The sequence below is a fragment of the Diplotaxodon limnothrissa genome, linkage group LG14 (genome assembly GCF_057381915.1).
Source record: "Diplotaxodon limnothrissa isolate DT_005_m linkage group LG14, D_limnothrissa_male_GT1.1, whole genome shotgun sequence".
Taxonomy (NCBI): domain Eukaryota; kingdom Metazoa; phylum Chordata; class Actinopteri; order Cichliformes; family Cichlidae; genus Diplotaxodon; species Diplotaxodon limnothrissa.
In genome coordinates this window covers 33,001,626-33,023,585 of record NC_140609.1, presented here as the reverse complement: position 1 = coordinate 33,023,585, position 21,960 = coordinate 33,001,626, and the positions used below count along the sequence as shown (strand labels likewise).

Here is a 21,960-nt window from a genome sequence, read left to right as displayed (position 1 = left end):
AATTTTTAAATTGCATATTAGATATTACAACATTACATATTGAGTTTCATTAAGCTTTAGATTAGTCACTATAAAATGCATAAGCGTGTGGAATTACAAAGTTATGTTAACTCACTTATGGCCCAAATGCTTAAGGAAGTACCCAAGGACTTTGAGGGACTGCACGCGAATGCTTTCACTCTTGGAGGCCATGAGCTTGTAGATTACCCTGCAATATAAACAAGCAGTGAAAACGACAGTACATGGTCTTGACAGAGTATAGCCCTGATGATAAAAAGGCTTTGCAGCAGTTAGCTGACAACAACTTCCTCTCAGAATGAATTTACATTAGCATCAAAATCTGCTATAGAAAACACAAGCAATTTCCTTAGAACTCACTTGTAATGCTACACTGTGTGCATTTATATTTTATAGGATCACATCGGGCAAGTTTGATCATCACATACAGTGAAATCAATATGGTAATATTGTTACTTTCCTATGCATATTTTTTCCCTCGTTGAACATATGAATTATTCATGCACCACACGGGCACACAGCATCAGCACAAGCGTTAGGTGCTTAGGTTTATTTTGTGAAATCACCTCTTCATTTTGTGCCTGAACAGCAAAGAGTCTTTCCCTGAGGGGCTTACCGTATTCCATTTCTCTGGTCAAAAGCAGGGATCATAGAGGCTGGATGCTCAGACATGAGGGCCACCACTAGCTGCAGCACATCATGCAGATTCTCGTCCTGCAGTCAATCCAGTGGAGAAAGAAAGTTTTAGAAAAGCAGAGAGCACAGCTTTTCTTCTAAACAAAAAGATTCCTTATTAAGACTAATAAAAGTGCAGTAAAGGCAGAATTTAAACAAACTGCAATCACAGAATACAACTGAGGCTCTGATACAAGATTAAAAAAAATCAGTACGAGAGCAGGGACCAGTTTTTGCACATCAGAAATTGCAACGTCAGTTAGATATAAACTAATTTGGCAGTTAAAGTGTTAAAATAAAAACAAACCGCTTCTAGATGAGCAATTATGAAAATGCACTGTGACCTCGAAGCTTAGAGCAGCAAAGCGATACAATAACACACTGAGTTAATTTACTAGGAGCCGAGAGTCTCAGAGGTACCTCATGCATTGTTAACAAGTAGTTGAGGATGCTCTGTAGCTCATCCTCCTTCACACCTCGGTCCTGAAAGAGCGCAAAGAAAATTAAATATTAGAGAGGCTGAAAAAAGGCTTCAGAGCTTTTATGATTTTCCATCGATTCGTTTGAAATTGCTTGAGGTGAAACACAAGAGTTTTGGCATCCTCAGTGTCAATTTTCATTGTTGTACTCTGAACGGGTTTACGATCGATGCACCTCGTTTCTGCAACAAAACCGTATTGAACAGACAGATAACTCCAAACTTGATTTCTACTCTGTGTTAAAATTTGATATGTCTTCTTCCCTGCCCCTGGATGCGAGCACGATAATTAACTGCAGAAACATAATATCATAGGATGTAAGCAGCAACATGTCAACTTACCTGTGTGCAATAAAGAAAAACTAGCTGAAGCAAACACAAACAGCAATTTGTAAAATTGAAACTCACAAATATATCTTCACGCAATGATGAAATAATTATTAAAACTGTCTTCTTCTTCTTTTTTTTTTACTGAATCCATTAAACTTTTCATGCCCAGCTAGTTTCCTGAATTTATTAAGGAGCAGGCCAGGATAACATTATAGGATAACAGAGGAGCGATCTCCATATTTTCTCAGTGCAGCCGTGTGAGGAGCTATGAGGCACAAAGACAGGTAGAATATACCTTCAGGATGAGTTGCTTGAGGAAGAGAAGCATGAATGCCCGCAGAGAAATTATTTCTTTCTGGGTTGGCCTTGAACCATCTGTGAAAGGAGAGATAAAAATGAGAAAGGAGGTACAGGAACCAAATAAAACATATTCCTGTCATTTATTTTCCAATCTTGTCTCAATTTTTAATATTTTATTGGTGCCTTATCCGTTCCTTTTTGATGTTTTTTAATAACCTTAAAATATTTCTCTCGTTAAAGTCATATTTTCTGCTCCTCTGGGCTTTTGAGAAAAAGCTTGGGAGCCTTTTAAAGCGCAAGTGACTATTTTTAGATTTATTTTGGGTATGTTTTGTTGTTACAGTTTTTGGTCTATGATGTCCTTTATTGATTCACTGGATTCACCTTCAGTGTGTGGATGAAAAGTTTCACCAACAACCTAGTGTTGGGCATACAGCCAATCTCCCACTTTGTCATCAGAGCAGAACACGTACTCTGGCTTTATGCTTTAAGCCTGGGAAGGGCTCATTTGGAGTATTCATCTTAAACGTATTCATCATCCACACAGCATCCAAACTCTGTGTATCCCACGTAGCCTTGGCCACAACACAGTACCCAGGCAGCCAGCCCAAGGTCACCTCTGTCACACCTGCCCATCACACCTGCCAACATCTCATTAAATCTACGCAAAATGCCTTTGCCAACTTAAGGTCACTTTGGCACTCTGAAGTTAGCCTCACATTCTAACTTAGTCAACATGTGATGAGCTAAGCGCTGTCACCAGGTGTAAATAAAATAGAACGCCAGGAATGACAAAAAACGCTGATTAACCGTCATATCAAAGAGCTGCTCCCGTTGCAGTGATTTGGCTGGCACAAGAATTAATGTTGACACAATCAGCCACTGCTCATTATCATAAGCTCTTCAGTATTAACCAAAACATGTTTTCATGAGCAAACACTCTAATGGGCTCCAGCAACAGGCAGATCACAACAATACAGAGCTATTCAGACTGACACATCAGAATATACAGGATGTGGCATACATTACCGTCTATGACAATACAAGCCAATCCCCTTAGGATTAGCAGAACTCTCACTGTAGCACAAAGGCAGGAAATCTGGTGCATGCACACACATATTTATATCTACAGTTCATTTCTTATACATCTTATGTAGCCAATAAGGTACACTGACAAAATCTGTTGCATTTACACAGGTAAGAAATGACAGTAACAGCGTTAAACCGAAAAAACCAAGTGTTTAATGGAAAATTTGATACTTTTTTCATTGTCTTTCTTCTCCTCTCAGCCCTGATAAACTCTAACCTCCACCTTGGCAGAACACATGTTCATTTGAAATGGTGACCATGCCACGATGACAGATACAACCGCAGTAGACAACTGACCATCCTGCTTCAACAACCGGTCAATGTAATCAATGATGAGGCTCCCTGAGGTTGCAGGATGATGGTAAGTGCTGCTGCATCCTGACACTGATTAATAGAGGGAGAGACAAAAAACCCAGGGCAGGGACAGAGTCTGACATAGAAGGGACGATAAGAACATTATTACTACAGCTGCCGCATCTCAGTTATTCGCAACCAATTATGCTCAGCAGCTCTGAACGGCCCTTGTTTCTCATTTACAGATTGCTTTACTTCCTGCGTCTCAAGGGCACAAGGAGAAAGCCTTTATTGAAAAGCGATTTATGTCCATGTGATTAATGCAGGAGCCTAATTTCAGGTTATGACTGATGATAATAACAAAGTTATGGCATGCACAAAAACATGTGTGACGTCTATTGTTACAAGGGTTTCAATAGAATAGTGAGTAAATTAATTTGTTGAGTGAATGTTTCCAAACAAACAAATTCTGACATGATGTAATAATCTGCAGTAGCACTCACTTTTTCCTTTAGATTTAGCCATGAGTTGCTTTTGCATCTTTTACCCAGGTTTAACCTTTTTTGTTATGGCGTGTAGAGTATAATCACTTTAAACTGCAATAAGAAAACATTTCATAGGGACAGACCGCAATTCAGTCCTGCCCTTACTAAAGGGTAAAGCAACTTGTGGCTCTATATTGATGTTTTACTGCATAAATGTGATTCTTTTGTAAATACTGTCTGAAAAATGCCTTAAAGTTGCAGCTGCACTGGGACAACTTAGAACTAGATTTTTATAACATACCAAACCAAACATTGTAATAAGTCGTATTTCCAGATTGCTATCCTACGAGTGTGCATAGTGCCCCTCAGTTACCTAGTCAGATCCACTCCGTGCATGAAAACAGCATGATGGTAAATGTAATGCCATCCCTCTTCTTCTCGCCACATATTTCCTCCACCAAAGATTGTTCAAACGTGACTTGTAAACAGAACGCAGACAGGCTACAGACAAATGTTTGTAGATATTAAAACCTTTTTTTCCCCTTCATGTGCTCTGTTGAGTTTTCATGGTATAAATTTGTAAATGTGACAGCACACCAATGAAAGAAGTGAAAGCCTTCTCCAAAGATACATGGTGGTTTACCCTTAAGGACGACACGCACACGCACAAACTATTCATCTAAAACTCTTGATCGTATTATTCCTCTGAAGCATCCCTGCATGTCTGTAACTGGTGATTTCTCTTATAATGGGGATAACATTAAAGTGAATGTGGTAAATGGCCAAGAAACTTTGCTGCCCATCTCATTACTCATTATTTAGTAAAACAGTCAAGGCAGAGACAAAGACAAAAGGAGAATGATATAGATTGAGACAAATTGTGTGCTGGCTTGTGGGTACATGTCACAGACTGACAGAAGCTGAGCAATGAGCAACTGTCTATGAGTGTCTGCACTGATTCTGCGCATAACCGAATGATACATGGCTTTAATTTGATAGCGCTCTCTATTAAGACCTGAGGGGGAAAAAAAGGGGGAGGCACTCCCAGAAAAAGAACGAGTAGCTGGAGGAAATCAGTTTTAAACGCCCTCTCTGTGTCCTATAATTGAACACTTCATTATCCGCTTGGCTCTCTCCCTTTTTGTATGCATCTTTGTTTGGTCATTTTTCAGTTTAGGAGGACAGAGAAAAACTGAATTGCCAAAAGATGCACAGATCAATGAAACCAGACTCACTCGGAAAATTACGTACAGCAAAAAGGTGATCCATCTGAGAGGTCTTCCATTGAATCTCAACCATTATTTCAGCCCATTACAGTCTACCAGGCACACAACGACAATCAGCACCATAATTGCACTTTGTAAAGTCTGTATTCAGGGACAGCTTAGCGAAAAAAACAACCAACTCAGCAGAGGAATGTGCTTGACAAGTATGGACTACAAAATGTAAGTGCAGATGTGGATGTGTTTGTCACACCTCTTTTTATTCACAGTTTTGTTGAGCGGCGACTGCTGCATGTGCCACTTAAAATGCATTTTTTTGTTTATATTTCTCCAGTGTACTTTTTGGATCAGTCTTAATTTTGTGCTGATGCATGATGGAACGCCGAAACAGAATTTCACAGACTTTCTAGTTTCCCTGTGTACTTCAGCTCTGTCCCCTTTAAACACAGACACCTTGTGAAGGAGCCTCATCTAGGCATTCAATTATCTGAGTCACAAGGCAATGCCCATGATTGTAAGTCAAAGTCTGGGATAGACTGGTAAATCTGGAGCTTTTTTATTCTTAACCTCTGCTGACTGTTTACCACACGAGTTGAAATCCTTGGATGGCTCCTACCTGTTTATCTCATCGTCATTCTCTCATTTGGTACAGGAAATCAAATTACAGTCAGATATAATCGTAAGTCAGAGTAGTTCTAAACAGGAAACTCGCTCTTGAAACAATCTTGTGCAAAAAAAAAAAAACTACAGTTCCTACGTTTAGGACAGAAACAAGTCCTAAACAAGCTATTTTAGCATCACAGTAAGTTATTACAAATTGGTGAACGGAGTGTTCAACACACAGGTTATGATAAAATCTTGTCGGAGTAGGGTGAAAAGAATTCATTGTCCTAGAACATGAACTCAAGACAAGACATGAGAATTAAAAGGGAAAAATGTCCTAATAGGATTTTGGCTTCAACACTTGCAAAAGTCATGTGATCCTAGAACATGAACTCAAGACAAGACATGAGAATTAAAAGGGAAAAATGTCCTAATAGGATTTTGGCTTCAACACTTGCAAAAGTCATGTGATTTATACAATTTCATACTCATTAAATGCTCCCTTGTGGCCCATGATCTGTTATAAACTGCTCCCATCAGGATAGAAATGTTTCATGACTAAAACAGATAACTCTGTTTAATAATTAGAATTTTGTTTTCTTTTTTTATTAAAAACAAAAATAGTACCCAAATCATGGCATCAGAAATGCCTCAATAACTCCTCAGTGTAAAGGTCAAGGATTCAGGGTTTCTTTAATCTGGCCCACATCTCTAGGATGAACTTTCATTACTTGAATCCTGTTAACATCCTTTGATCTACAAAGGAAGGAATAAGGGACACTACCTGGTGTGAGCTGATGTGATTTGGAACTAAATAAAGTCAGAAATCATGAGCGTAACTCAGCCTGTATGTCACTACCACTATTAGAATTATATCAGTTAGGATCACACCCATTGGTAAAGTATCATGGACGCAGGCAAAGTGTCTTGATGTGGTATATACAGACAAAACACTGCAATATTCAGCCAGCTCTGCAACAGCCCGACAGAATTAGTAAGAAATGATCAGTGCCGCAGGAAACGCTGGGGGTAGAGAAGCATGATTTTTGGAAGAAAACAGCCTCTGATTGTACAACAAGTATGACATTGTCATTGTCAGAATACAAGCTTCAACCTTCAGCAAGTAAATTTCATTGGGCATTGGTGCAGTATAAAGTGAGCTCTAAGATCCAACATAAAACAAATCTTACACTGTGACACAGATAGTTTCAGTAAAGAATAATGGATAGCAAAAAGGAAATGACAGTTCAAGGGCACTTTCACTCCCAGCACAGCCTGCTTGGTGACATGCTGTTGTTTCACAGACTGAGGATGCCAGTCATGCTATTGGCCCAGGTTTCAGAGACCTAACACCCACACTAAGCACCCGAGTGGGATGACAATATTGATATGGTGTGTCTGCTTCACTGTCATCTCCTGTGATGGCCACGGTCCTAACAGCTGACAAGCAAGCGCTTCCATGTGGAGATGAGTCATTTCAAATGAGGGGGAGCTGCTGCCATTTCAGGAAGACGCTTTGATAGCAGGCTTTTGACTGAACACAATGACTGTGATTGGTTCGGTACCAATGAGTTGCTTACGAAAACACCGAGCTTCTTGTGGATGAGCCCTCGGATGGATGAGAAAGAGTTTACATAAACAGCAACCCCCATCAAATCAAATCCTAAATCCACATCAAAGAGAGAAAAAAAGAACTTGCTCAAAATGATCTAGGATGCTTCATAGGCTCACCAAGACCCCTTGGTGTGATGCCGCTGCTTTCTGAAGGGTTGACAGCCCAGTAGTAGTACTTCAGCGTATGCATGAGCTGAAGCACAGTCCCCACCCGACGAATAGTGTTGTAGATGGTCGCTGTGCCAATAAACTCAGCAGAAAGGTAGGTACACAGAGAGAGCTGTACCTGGAACACAAACATAGACACATAGATGTACTCATGTTACTAAATGCACAGTTAAGTAAAAAATGTAAGTAAATATTGACATCAGCCCAATGAACCACAAACCACTTTTAGAAAGAAGTTTTGCTGTGATATTTCACACTAACCGAGCTCATTATCCTTGCAGGTGTATGCTCTAGATGGCCACTGACCCTGTATTACTCAATTTCATATTTGTCGCAGCTCCACTCTGTTCAGTGATGATTAGCGTGTCCTCTGTAATTAGCAGTAGACCTGAGAAGAATCCTTAATCCTACTACAGCCCTTTTAGCACTAAATACTGATGGCTTTTCCCCCATATGTCATAAATTGCAAGATAGTAATGAGCCAAATATGAGTCATGATGAAAGGTGGCAGAGTGGCTATGATGTGCGTGTGATGTGATATCGTTTGAGGGCCTCTGAGACAAATGAACACTGCAATACTGTTAAAGCAATATCCATGGGAACAGAGTATTAAAATTGCTCACAAAATCTTATATGACCATGGAAGGACATCATAGGTCCCGTGTAATTAATGCACAGTGCATGTCAGGGTGCTCACTGGCACAGCTGGCTCTCTGCAGCCTGTGCAGCTCGAGAATATGAAGAGAGGAAATGTGGACCTTGTGGGATGTCCTCAGGGAAGGAGCCAGAGTAGCTGTGTGTAGCTAAAGTGTTCTACCCCACTTCATTACCTAGCTGTTTCTTTCATTTCTCTACTCTTTTCTCTATGCCCTATTTTGGAGGAGTGTGGCAGTCGAGCCTCCAGACACTTTTGTATTTATTTCCTCTTTTTATTTATTCATGCCTTGGCACCACAAGCAGCATTCCTGAGGCAAATGTATTTGCCACACACACACATTTAGCTTCTTTGATATACCTCATCCTATTTTTTATGGGTCATTTTTTAAATTTGTTACGCTGGCTGCTGGGCTCTGTGGGTTTTTGCAGCAGCTCTACCTGTACTAGATGCACCTGCTCCTTGTCTTTTCTATCTCTGACTTTATGTCCTCTACAAGAGTTTTTTTTTTTTGCTGGTTCTTCAAATGTTCAATAAAAACATGTATGCTAATTCATAACGAAGAAAGCTTTGTAATGAAGACTGTCATTTCCAAAACACTGCCCGCCCCCACCCCGCGGTCCGCAGCGCTGTTGAAAAGGCTGTGGAAGTCCCTGTATTAAACACGTAGACCTGTGACACAAAAATCACCAAACTCGGACGACCACAGACTGTTTTCCTTCGTGGTGATGAAGGAAAACGCTGGGTTGGCATGTAAAAGGGCATTTATTCCCTTCAAAGACCTGCAGTTCAAAAAAAGCGCCCCTCGACAGCCAAACCCATCTGTTCTCTGATTGGATTGTTACATTTGTGATTGACATGACATTGACCATGAAAGGAAGAAAAATAGGGTCAAAATCCGTACTTGTAACCTGCAGGGTTTTTTTTCCTAAGTCCACACACAAATCTTTTTTACGCACACACAAATCTTTTTTACACATACAAATCTTTTTTATGCACACACAAATTCTTTTTACACATACAAATCTTTTTTACACATACAAATCTTTTTTACAAGTACAAAATATTTATGACCACATTTTGAGCCCATAGAATCTCATCAAAACTGACACCAGTATGATGCATACTTGACAGCCTGTTTCCATTAAAATAGAATGAATGTGTAAGGATTTTTATTTTTTTATTACCACCCCACGCTACAGAAGAAATCATGATGTGGGGCATTACTAAAGCCTGTTATTGTAACTCTGGATATGCCAGTGAGAGTTACCTGCAGGAACTCACCTTGGCAGGGGTGTAGATCCAGATGGCAGGATTGAAAAGGATGTGGTCACATAGCTGCTTCAGGAGTGGTGCTCCATGTGTTAGACCATCCAGATACTTTGCAAAGGAGAGGAACTGTTCTAATACAGCCCTGGTGATGTGTACACGTGATGACTGTAGAGAGAAGCACAGAGTCATGTTAAATAACAATTGTGTCACCAAGACGATTCTGCTGTAAGCAAGTTTTTATGTTCCCTGATACTTGCTGCATCAAGCAAACCCTTAAGGTAACTGTTTGTGAAATGTGTCTGCAATATCCAGGGGAAGCTAAAGCCTTTTGTCACAAACCGAATAAAAATATCTGTAACTGTGTCACCGACACCTGAAAGATAGGCAGAAGCATTAAACTACAAAAGTGGTCAGCAGCAGATAATATAGTGTGATATGATAATGTGCATTTTGAAAATCTACATCTACACATATAAATATATATATATATTCATCTATGTGTATGTTGTGTATGTTGGCATGGGTGAAAAATTGATCTACTCAGTCATTTTGTCAAGTTACTGAAGTCCAATTATAAATAATTTTTTACTGTATATTATATTAAAATATTCAAACAAAATGAGTGCAAGTTGTTTTGACTTTGCAGAAAAGTCAACTTTGACGAGTTCTTTTAGCGATCATGTCTGGCACCTGTTCACTGTCCAGGTGGACACTTGCTGAGGGCAAGAGAGGGGATAAAATGAAGGCCCGGGAAGAAGGGAAGGTGTGGCATAAACAGATAATGAACAGATGGTGCGATATGTGAAAGTGTGAAACCTGGCGGCGGGAAGGAAGCAAGGGAAAAAAAAAAACCTTCAGCTCTCAGGTGCCGACTCTGCCTGGCTGTTAGTTAACAGCAGCTGAAGCCAGCAGGAAGGCAAGTCACTGAGTGACAAAGTGGCATCATTTCTCAGCGCTCCAAAAGAGCGAGCACTCTAGAGACACCGGCTGCTAGATCTGAATCACAAAATGGGTAAATAAAAATTGATGTGAAAAGAAAGGGAGGGTGGAGGAGGGGGGTGTTCTTCCTCTAGCTCTGTTTAGTTCAAAGACACATTTAGGACTCTGCTACAGGCAACGACAGATTAGAGTAGTAACGGGGCTGTGAGAGTGTGGGGAGACGCGGTGCACATTGGCACTGAGGACAATGGTAGATCGCTGGGATAGGACTTTGAAAAGATTTTGTTGGGAAAAAAAGCCAAATAATTTCCCAGTTATCCTTTTATTGAACTAGAAAATGAAGTGGTGAACATGTGCTTTTTTCAACTATAATAAACGTCTATACAGCTGTTATTTTATTTGTAATTTCTCACAGACAGACAGTCAGACAGCATCTTACACGCATCATGATTATTATAATAAACCCTGACTTTTTTGTTGTGGCCTATGAGCACATCATAACAATAAACATACAGACAGACATTATGAAAGAACAACATATTGTTTAGAACAAGCCAGCAGATGCCTGGTAAAAAAAATATCTAATATAAAAATAGCAAAACTATAACAAATTTAATAAGATGCATATACTGAATACATAAAAAGGTAAAATACGCACATTTAGAGAGTGAGAATTTGATGAGGAGCTGTACTGTGCAAATGTAAAGCAGCATGAGTGAGTGTTTGCAGTGATACTGAGTCTTGTGGTCTGTTAGCAGGGGAGCGAATGCTCTGTGTTCAGTAGTGTGATGGCTATGGGGTAAATGCTGTTGTTTAATCAGTTTATATAAGCGTACAGGTTCTATAGTGAAGTTGGGTCAAAATGTTCCTGTATTATTCATACAAGAAAACAAACAAAAGAAAAACAAACAACCAATTAAAACTGCCTGAAGCCGAATCATTTCCCTTTCAGGGCCATCTTCGTGTGCATGTCTCGACAGCTTGTAGCATAGCTGGCAGGTTTTTGGGTTTTTTTTACTACATTCACAAGATTTGTGAACTGTGAATGTGTTCCCGGGATGAGACTGAACAATAAATTGTACTGTACCATATTGAGAAATTTGATGAAGGACATTTAGCAAATACGACAAGAACTGATTTGTGAAATCTGTGTCTTGTGGAAATGTGTGAGATCAAGGAAGCATCTAATCTAAATCTAGCTTTGATGAAAGCAGTCCCAGCTCGCACAAGGAGATGAACCTGAAGGCAAAACTGTCTGAATTTTTCTATTTTATTTTTTATGGACTGATTCCAGAAGACTTTGATAGTACTGCGTATTTTTACAGGTGTGGTAACACAGGTTAAATTAGAAAACAGTGGCAATATTTTGTGTAAGCTCTTGCATACCTTCTCTAGTAGGTATCCAATGACCAAAAATCCCTTTCCTCCCAACATCTGTTCCTGCATGGCCACGGAGCTCTTGAGCAGCTCAAGCAGAAAAGCCATGAGAGTGGCGCTGTAAAAGTAAAAGTCACAATCTCTCATACAGGAATAAAATGCTCATCGACTCACAGACTCTTAAGATGTAATTTGTCATTTTCAGAGGATGTCAGAAGTCAGCTGGGAACTCTAGCTCACTGCTTTCATCCCACTTCAGTGCAGGAGAAAAGGCTGGTTTGCTGGGTTCTCCAGGGACAGGGGAATTTCTTTATGGTGAACTGTAACAGAGTTTGTAGGTATCATATTTTTGTACGAGGTGGGGGAAGAAGGAGGAGGCAGGGCAGTGCAGTGAAGGCATTTTTTTTCTTTGTTGCAGGGTTTTTTTCTCAGCAGAAGCCTTTGGCTGAGGAACAGTGGTGCTTGGTGACACTTCTTAATCGGCTTTTCCTCACATCCTCTAGTGGTTTTCACCCCAGCACAACAATCACAAGGACACAATCACTCCTCTTCAGGCTTGCTCATGTATAGAGAACATACACTACATGCATACAAACTCCTTTACTTAATGTTAACTTCAAGTCGTTTTTTTTCCCCTTTGGTCTATTTACTTAAACAGAGAACAGAATTAAATGACACGACTCTGTGTGGGTCTGGTTTATCCCATGATCCTTTGCTGCAAGCAGAGATTCTTTCCAATTTGGTCGAGGAGTCGTAGCTGATGCGACACCAGCACTGCTTGGAAATCAAGGTGACACAGGCTCACGCTATTATTAAAGGGGATTTTTTTTAAATCACTATTTGATGATGCTGTCAAGAGCAGCCAAGGCAGATCAGGGAGCATTATATGGAGTTAATTGTTGCAGACGCTTTGAACTTCTCAGCCCAACAGGCTTTTAGAAGGACTCAGTCTAAAAGCCACGGCAAGGACAAAGCAAAGTGCTTGGGAGAGTTGCACACAGTGAGCCAAAGACTCTAACATGCTAGAAAGAGAGGAGGAGGGACAGAGAGCTGAGAGGAGAGGAATCTACAGAGGGACAGAGCTTTGGGTATCAGGGATTTGTGCTGCTATGCGGCCACTCCTGCGTCCATCCATGTCATTGAACTAACACAGGATTAGAGCAGAGCTCCGGCTCCATCCTGGGCACAGTTGGGAAGCTTTGGGCAGACCAGCTCAGAACGATGGGGTGAGAGGAGTCTGAAGCAGTGAGCAGAGATAATAATGAAAGGGGACTACAGCTTGACCAAGACTGCTATATGATACAGAAAATCTCATCACTGCATTATTTATCCAACAAATCCATGCTGCAGACCCTGGGTGTTTCTGAAGTGAATCCATCATAAGTTGTCATCTACTATAAAATCATAAGCAAACCCACATTCGTAGTTTTCAACCATATTAAGCATCAAGTTTAACAAAATAGCCCATTGCTTCTGTTGATTTTACTCCCAGTGAGTTATGAGGTTAACTGCCAATAAGCTTAACACCACAAAAAAGGGTGATAATTATTTGGAACACCTCAGTGACTTCCCAATTAGGATAAGTCAGATGCTGGAATGTTGCAGCTGAACTTGATAATTTACATGAAGATGTATTCATGGGGGAAAAAAGCAACCCTTAAGTCATTTTAAGAAGTGATTAATATTACTTTAGTTGCCAACCCTTCATCAGTCACAAACACAGCCATAAATCACAATAAAAAAAATATCAAAAAGGAATTAAATTCACAACTTTCCCCCCTCATCTACAGTTTCATGTATATAACTTCTACTTTCATTTCTAAAAGAAGTTGTACAGTCTCAAAATTGCTTCTTCTTACCAGACAGTTGTTTCCACCTGGCTGTCATTCAGCTGATGAAAGTCCAGCTGGGCAAAGAGGGGAAAGAGAACCTGGATCCCACCAATAGAGTGTATGGCACTATGGATGGAGTGAGTCACTGTGGCTTTCACATCCTGGAAGGGTAAGGCAAAACCCATAAATACGCCTTCGTACGGACTGAATTTTAAACCCTATGTAATAAAAATGAACGAGTCAGTACCTAAAGTATTGAGCACAAAGTTAAGAGTAATGCAACTGACCTGAAGCATAAGGGCGTGCGGTGAGTGCACAAAGATGGAGGCGTTTTCTCTAGGCGAAGACTCCAGGCAAAGCTGGGCATCAGTGGCCTTCGCATTATAGGTGAAGGCGATGGAGTTGGCTAATTTGCCGTCATATAATACCTGCTTGTGATGCTCTGCTAAGTGAATATCACTCTCGGACTTGAACTTAAATGTACTCTGTTAGAAAAAAACAGAGAGAGAGAGAGAAATCAAATAAAGGAATGACATAAATAAAAGTGTGAGAGTGATGGGCTATGTATTTTTCTTAGTGAACATACACCCCATCATTGCCTCTTGGGTGTTATCTTTTAATTATAACTTCATTTGAGAATGAAAAATGGCTGACACTGAGTGCATTACAGCATATCGCCATTTTCAAAATGAATTTTCTCCATTGATTAAAGCATCCTGTTCATCTCTATCATTCTGTATGGGTGCAATCAACAACAAAAGGCAAAACCATTAGCTTTTTAGTAACTAAGAGAATAAAGTGAGCTGTGACAGCAGTATTATGTTTACATGTCAAAAGAAAAGCTGTATTCAAAATGGCTGTAAATAAATTTCCAAAATATGAGACGTAAAACTCATGTTTAAACTTATATTTGTAAAATGAATTATTTTCATCGCTATGTCTCTTGGAGATATGGAGATATTTGCTGCATATTTTGTCTTACTTTGAATGTGCACGTAAGCCTTTTGTTCTGAGTGCAACATTGCCTGATGACAATCTTCAAGTTCGACTGCAGAGTACAATGATTAGGGTCTGATGACAAAGATCAAAGCTGCTTTGATACCAGAGATGATTGTGTACCTGCATTAATTTAACCAAGAAGCATTTACTCCACTCTGTTCATCAGCAAATTCAAGCCGAGCACAGTTACTGCTGAACTCTCACAAAAACATACTAAAAGAAGGCTGCAGACAAGGCACTGTCAGAGCAGTCTTTTTGGATATAAAGGTTTTTTGGTGTGTGTGTGTGTGTGTGGGGGGGGGGGGGGGGGGGGGGGGGGGGGTGTTGCTTTTGCTTGTTTTGCACTGACATTGTAATTTTCTTTTCCAATACAGTCATGAAGCAGAGACAAATTGGGGACGAGTTTTGCCAATACAGCTGAAAACACATTCAAATTAAAGCTGGCGGTTGGCAGTTTAGCTTCAAATTGCTGTGCCACCTCACATCTATAGTAATAAGAGGAAGAAAACGGATTATAAATTTACGCCCAGCTGAGGGAAATAAACCAGCGACTTGATGATTATGATGATAATTCAATGTTTTACTGGGACTGTGTGTCTTGTAAGAATAACTGCATCATATTTACCACAATGCCTTTACCAACATGTCTCATAAAGCACAGGTTAAATGAGTCAGTGGTTTAGTAACACATTCAATATGGCTACCATAACAAACTGCTGATCGATGACAGACTAGTCTCAATTTACTCAATCAATTAGCTGTTGACAGATGAGCTGAATTAATCTGTCAGTGCAGTGTGAACGCAGAAATCAATTTCTCTAATCAGGAGGGCTGAATTATTAATGGGTGAAAGAAATGCTTTTCCTTCCCTCTCTGACTTGTGGGCAGCAAGACTGTGGTGGTGAGATAAAGAGAGACAGAGAGAACTGAAGCAACAGTGATGAAACAACCATCTGGTCCTAGAGGGACTGTAGATAAATACAGTATGTTCCGCAACATGGCAAACAGGGTTTGCGCACCTGTCCAAAACGCATCTAAATCTGGGATTCTTTTTCTCAGTGAGGAATAAATGGATAAAAAAATGTGATCTGACTCAGATTGTCAAATTCTACAATGAGTATGGTTTCTATTCTGACTGCCTCTGAAGTGCAGAGTTGTAAGTGGGTGGCAGCCTTTAGTAGAAACTTACATTTGGAAGTTTTTAATAATCTTTATTATTAAACAACAAGTACAAGTATTGCACAACACTACCTTGCATCTTTTGAAATTTAATAATACTATTTGACATTTTCATTCCGTTTTGTTACACATGTTACAGTTTCGTCTCTGCCTAAAGTGCTATGAACCTTTTTCAACATGATGCTAGTAAATATGTCTATTTATAGAGATTTATAGAGGTGTTATATCAGTTTCCTCACAGCACTGAAACTGAGAGGGTTTAATGACATATCTACGTACAGTCCGATGATAAAAAAGCATAAGAGATAATCTCTTCGCCTGCTATGATCAGGTCCACACAGCGGACATCATGCATCTCATCATGAAGTCTCTAACATCCTTCAAAAGTTTCAACTCATGGAACCCAAGTGGCAAGAAATAACAAGCTCCACTGCTTTGCACTTTTGTGCGATCCTTGCCGCAGTGTGAAAATAATGATCCCATGGGTTTTGGGCTATCAAACCCTGTAGCGTGACAGCATCATTCCATAGGCCAGACACTCATAAAAAAAAGAATTAGAGTGCAGTTCCTCCACTGACCAGGGGCAACCCAGTCTCTCTGCACACCACAGGAAGACACTTAGAGGACTGCAACACTCCCTGTTGCCTGTGATACAAGTAAAAAAATAACACAATATACCCGCGTATGACTTTCATTTTCTTCTGCTACCGACCCTTGTGTGTTTTTAATACAGTGAACTAACTATCCAACTACAAATTAAAATAAAAGCAATTTTTCACTTCCAAATAAAAAATGTTTTTCAGTATTAACCAAATGTTTGAAGATTAAGTACCATTAAATATCTGTGTGCGCTGTAAGCCCCATTTTGCTGTTTTATTACAACTGTCAAGGGTTTGCATTTTTCTTTCTGTATATTGTTTCTTACTTGCTAGGGAAAAAAAGTCACATATCTATCATCTGCATGGTTTTTGTTTTGTAGGCTGTTAGTTTTCTGTTTTACTGACTTTGCTTGTCATTGTTTTGTTTTACTTCCAGCTTTGGTCCGTTTCCCATCGGCTCCTCACTAGTTATTTATAAAAATTACTGTTGGGATTATTTTGTAAAGCAACACATTCCTGTGGATTATCTGAAGCTTTTGTGATTCGGTTTTCTTACATAGTCAAAAGTATTTGGCCATGTTCACTTTACATGTACAGGAGCTGTTTGGGCATGAAGCTCACAGTTTTTATGTTGATATTAATGTTGGTGCCAGAGGAGGTTTGGAAGTTTCCAGTTAATAAATCAGTAGACTGTTGGCCGCAAACTGACTTGTTGCAATTGTGGCACATATGAATCCAGTGAGAGAGAATGATCCATTCTTTCACAAATGTTTGTAAAGGCATACTGCACAGTTAGAGGTCAAATACTTTGGGCAACAGTGGACCAGATTTGTGCCCCAATATCTTCTCCTATAGCTTGTGTTTCATACTGCAGTGCAGTGTTGTTACAAATTTCATGGGCTAATCTACCTTATGTAGAACACATATGATAGTGATAATAGAAAACAAAGGAAAAACAAAGTGCATCATGTGAAAAACTGTTAATCATGGCACAACTGTTTTAACTTGTCAAATACAGATGACATTATTTCCAGGAGAATAAAGAAAAATGAAAAAAGAAAAAAGAAGAAAATATTAGGAATAAGTATGCAGAGAGGGGATTTTTTAGGCTTTCTGTTTAAAGAACTCCCAGACCTCGTGAGTCATTACCTGACTTTTGAAGATTAACTAACTGCTAAAACGGGAGTAATGAATGGAGAGAAAAAAAATATGTCAGCTGCTGTCAGGCACAGTGTGTCCAGAAGCACCTCTAACTGTATCTGTCAAAGTCTGTGAATGTCAAGTCAATCATAAAGTTTGAACTTTACAAGAAAAAAGTTGTTTGTTTGTACTTTAAACGAAATAAACAGAAGTACATCCAAGTTCAGAGCCTGAAGAAGAAATCTAGCTAACACAACACAGTCAGATTTACAGCCATAAATCATAACATGCACTAGAAACGGTAACCCTAGCACTTAGACCCCCGGAGAGCAGTCATTTTGGTTTTCTACCTTAGACCCCCGCGGAGTCATCATTTTGCGTTTCTACCTTTAAAAGCCGGAGAGCAGTCAGTCAAATGCTGGAGTCATTCATATGTATATTAGGTCGTTACCTAGGAATTCTGGAGGGAGGGGAGTGGGGGTGAGTGATTGAGGGGGTGGGGGAGTGGAGTGTTTCAGTTTGCCATCTTAGGGAGAAATCAACACGTCCTTTGTATGTCCTTTGTTGCTGACATTTATTGATGAAAACAGTACAAAAAACCATGTCTTCCCATATCTTGGCAAGGACCCCAATCGTCCCACTGGGGAGAGACTTTCTGAAAATGTAGTAATGAGGCTGATGGAACCATTCGTAGACAAGGGCAGAAATGTTACCACAGACAATTTCTTCACATCGCTTTCACTTGCGCAAAAACTTCTTTGACGGAAAACCACCATCCTCGGCACAGTCAACAAGATTCGCAGGGAAATTCCTCAATCCACTAGACAGACAGATCGCAATGAATTCACCACTCAGGTATGTTGCAGGTCTTTTGTGGTTCTATGTTTATGTGTTTCATTGTGTGTAAAAGGGCTATGGAAATAACAATTTATCTTATTTCTTAGGTGTTTTCAACCTCTGCTGCCACGCTGACGGCGTATGCGGCCAAACGGAAGAAGACAGTCTATATTCTTAGCAGCATGCACAGCGTGGTTCAGACTGATAACACTACCAAAAGGAAGCCAAACACTGTCACCCTTTACAACAAAACAAAGTGTGGCGTGGATGTGATGGACCAGATGGTTCGGGAGTACACTGTCCGCAAAGGAACACGGCGCTGGCCAGTCGCCGTGTTTTATAACATGATTGACATGGCAGCACTGAATGCACATGTGCTGTATCAAGCATGCACCGGGACGAAGGAAAGACGGGTGGACTTCCTGGTGGAGCTTGCAAGGGAGTTGGCTCGCTCTCATGTAGCTGCGAAGAAGGCAAGAAAAGATCAGTTGCTTCGGACACAACCCTCCACACCGAGCCCTGGAAAAAGGGCCACGTGTCAGGTCAAACACAGATGCAAAAAAAATCAGGCCACTGTGCGATGTGTTCACTGCTACAGGTACACATGTGGTAAATGCAGACGACAGATACCGTGGCAGTGCCAGGATTGTGAGTGATTGCTGAAAATGTTGAAATGTACTCACTCACTTTTTAATCATTATTTGTAAATATGTGTACAAATGGTTGGTTTTTTGTACTGTTTTCATCAATAAATGTCAGCAACAAAGGACATACAAAGGACATGTGTTGATTTCTCCCTAAGATGGCAAACTGAAACACTCCACTCCCCCACCCCCTCAATCACTCACCCCCACTCCCCTCCCTCCAGAATTCCTAGGTAACGACCTAATATACATATGAATGACCAGCCAATTTAGCTTCCACTTCCAGCATTTGACTGCTCTCCGGCTTTTAAAGGTAGAACGGTAGAAGCCTGAAAATCCCAGTGCTAGGCAGCAATAATCTCTGCATTTAAACTAAGTGCAGTTACGGTTACACTGAATACACAGTGGGAGTAAGTGAAAGCATGTCGAACATCAAACATGGAGGAAAGGACCACGGATTAGAGAATAAATCATACATCAGAGGCGATGGTTTTTCTCAGGCCCTGCTGAGTTCAGACAGTATAAAGTTGAGTGTATAGTACACAGTCTAACAGATGTATGCTGAGATTGGCTGCACTCAGACTCCTCCAGGCAATTCTGAATTAAAACAGACCTCTCGTCATTTGTATAGCACTCCCACTACAACAATAAATCAGTGGGGTAGACAACTGTCTGACCTTTCTCCCCAACTCACCTGTCTAGGTCTTAAAAACATTGTTCACAACTTCACAAACTGCAGATAATTGTCTCCCCTGGGGACATTTATTCTTCATTATTTCAAGAATTCTGAACGATTGCTTTGCTGTGTCTTAATAGAAGATCATGAAATGCAGTTAAGGAGGGGAACAACAAGTAACCAGCCATTAGCAAAAAGAGAAAACAATGATTTCTCTGAGAATTTCTTGGGCATCAGTAGACCTGACTTTAATCATCTTCAGCAGGGTAGCTTTTACTTAGTAAGTTTGTCTTTAAAACAGCTGGAGACAAAACACTAGTGGCACAAATTGGTCACTGAGAATCAGAATCAGAATCAGAATCAGAATGGGTTTATTGCCAGATGTTGAGGTTTACAACATTAGGAAATTGCTGCGGTGCTTCAGTGCAGACAATAAGAATTAAAGTGCTATGTAGAAAGAAAGATATGTGCATGAGACATACATGAGATATATACATGAGAATAAGAATTATGAGTGCTACGTAGAAAGATATATACATGAGTGCAGGTGGTGATCAGTGCCAAACATGAAATGATGCAGTGACACAGCGTAGGGTCATGTGTTAGTGGCGGGGACAATCATGTGGTTATTGTTCATGTGTCCAACAGCAGAGGGGAAGAAACTGTTCTTGTGGCGAGAGGTTCTGGTGCGAATGGACCGGAGCCTCCTGCCTGAGGGGAGCAGGTCAAACAGACTGTGTCCAGGGTGAGAAGGGTCAGCTGAGATCCGAGCTGCACGCCGCAGTGTCCTGGAGGTGTACAGGTCCTGCAGAGATGGGAGTCTGCAGCCAATCACCTTCTCAGCAGAGCGCACAACACGCTGCAGTCTCTGTTTGTCCCTGATAGTGGCTCCAGCGTACCACACGGTGATGGAGGAGGTGAGGATGGACTCGATGATTGCAGTGTAGAATTGCATCATCGTCCGTGTTGGCAGGTTGAATTTCTTCAGCTGCCTCAGGAAGTACATCCTCTGCTGGGCTTTCTTGATGACGGAGGTGATGGTGGGCTCCCACTTCAGGTCCTGGGTGATGGTGGTACCCAGGAAGCGGAATGAGTCCACAGAGGTGATGGGGGTGTCAGTCAGGATGATGGGGGGGAGTGGGGCTGTGTGCTTCCTGAAGTCCACAATAATCTCCACTGTCTTCTGGGCATTCAGCACCAGGTTGTTGTGGCTGCACCAAGACACCAGACGTTCAACCTCCCTCCTGTAGGCAGACTCGTCCCCGTCCGAGATGAGCCCAATGACGGTGGTGTCATCTGCGAACTTGATTAGCTTGACAGACTGGTGGGTGGAGGTGCAGCAGTTGGTGTACAGGGAGAAGAGCAGAGGAGAAAGAACACAGCCCTGAGGGGAGCCGGTGCTGATGGTCCGGGAGTCCGAGACATTCTTTCCCAGCCTCACGTGCTGCTTCCTGTCCGTCAGGAAGTCAGTGATCCACCGGCAGATGGGATCAGGCACATTCATCTGTGTGTGCAAACTGAATGAGTCACATCTTGTGTTCAGGGTTTATTTAGCATGAAATGCCATTCCTACTTTTGTGAGAGGGTGTTGGGCTTAACACTGAAGAAACAGAACAGAAACAGCCTTTTGTGAGCATCTGGGACAAAAGTGAGACAATAAGGAGAATAATCTGAAAGTAAACAGGCACCTCCTTTTTCTTGCAGATCAGTGGGATGTTTTGTCAACATATAATAAATATTCACACTGTAATCCCTATTTTGGGAGGTCAGTTTCCTTTTATATTCACATTCATGTTCTGATTTTTGTTAAGATGCTCGGGAGCGCTCCACCTGCTGCAGCTGATATAACTTGGCTCATGTCTCTATCCCCTCAGAGGGCCTGCTGCTTTCCTCTGTGTACTGTGCCATTATTCCCCAGAAGTAGGTAATTTATGCAGCCGTTTATCTGGGAGGAAAAGCAGGACAGCGATACAAGGCAAAGGAACTACAGCAGGACAGAGCTGCTCATTGATTTCACAGATGGATTGGTAATGCAGACTGCTTACATGTAATCTAATTTAGGCACCCACAAGCACATACCTTATAGCCTGGTCCTAGCTGATGAATTGCAAATATCTGAGCGGGATTGAGAGCTTCGCTGAACACGAAGACAGCTCCTAGCTGTCCGCAGAACACTCTGTTAGCATCCGCTGTCTCTGAGGACCCAAGGAAGCACTTATCATAACTCTGCAAGAGGGACATAGAAAAAGAGGCAACACCATCAGGGACTAGAAGAAAAAGAAAAAAATATATATATCACACAGCTCTATTACGCAGAGGTCTAAAAGTAAAATGTAAAATATTTGATTTTTCAAATGGGTCCTTCAAATGTGTTTTATTTTCTATTCCAGCCAAGAAATTCAATTTCGTTTTTCAAAATAACATTCTCTCATGTTGTTTCAGTGTTTACGTTGACAATTCCCTGATGGAAAGAATTTCCTAACGGCCCTGATTTACAAAGACATGAAACCTCTATATAATCTCTGTGGTAGTGA

General features: G+C 40.8%; 1 protein-coding gene across 3 annotated transcripts in view; it reads right to left on the bottom strand.

The window, feature by feature from the left end:
* Positions 1 to 21,960, bottom strand: part of nbeab (neurobeachin b) — a 206,989-nt gene that overhangs the window by 123,905 nt on the left and 61,124 nt on the right. For all 3 annotated transcript variants that reach the window (XM_085371743.1, XM_085371742.1, XM_085371744.1), the window contains exons 8-17: positions 21,506 to 21,652; positions 13,640 to 13,837; positions 13,380 to 13,513; positions 11,530 to 11,638; positions 9,217 to 9,369; positions 7,227 to 7,395; positions 1,797 to 1,876; positions 1,114 to 1,176; positions 635 to 732; positions 116 to 208 (exon numbers count right to left, since the gene is read on the bottom strand). In XM_085371743.1, coding sequence (XP_085227869.1) covers positions 116 to 208; positions 635 to 732; positions 1,114 to 1,176; positions 1,797 to 1,876; positions 7,227 to 7,395; positions 9,217 to 9,369; positions 11,530 to 11,638; positions 13,380 to 13,513; positions 13,640 to 13,837; positions 21,506 to 21,652 — 1,244 coding nt within the window. The remainder of the gene's footprint in view (positions 1 to 115; positions 209 to 634; positions 733 to 1,113; positions 1,177 to 1,796; positions 1,877 to 7,226; positions 7,396 to 9,216; positions 9,370 to 11,529; positions 11,639 to 13,379; positions 13,514 to 13,639; positions 13,838 to 21,505; positions 21,653 to 21,960) is intronic.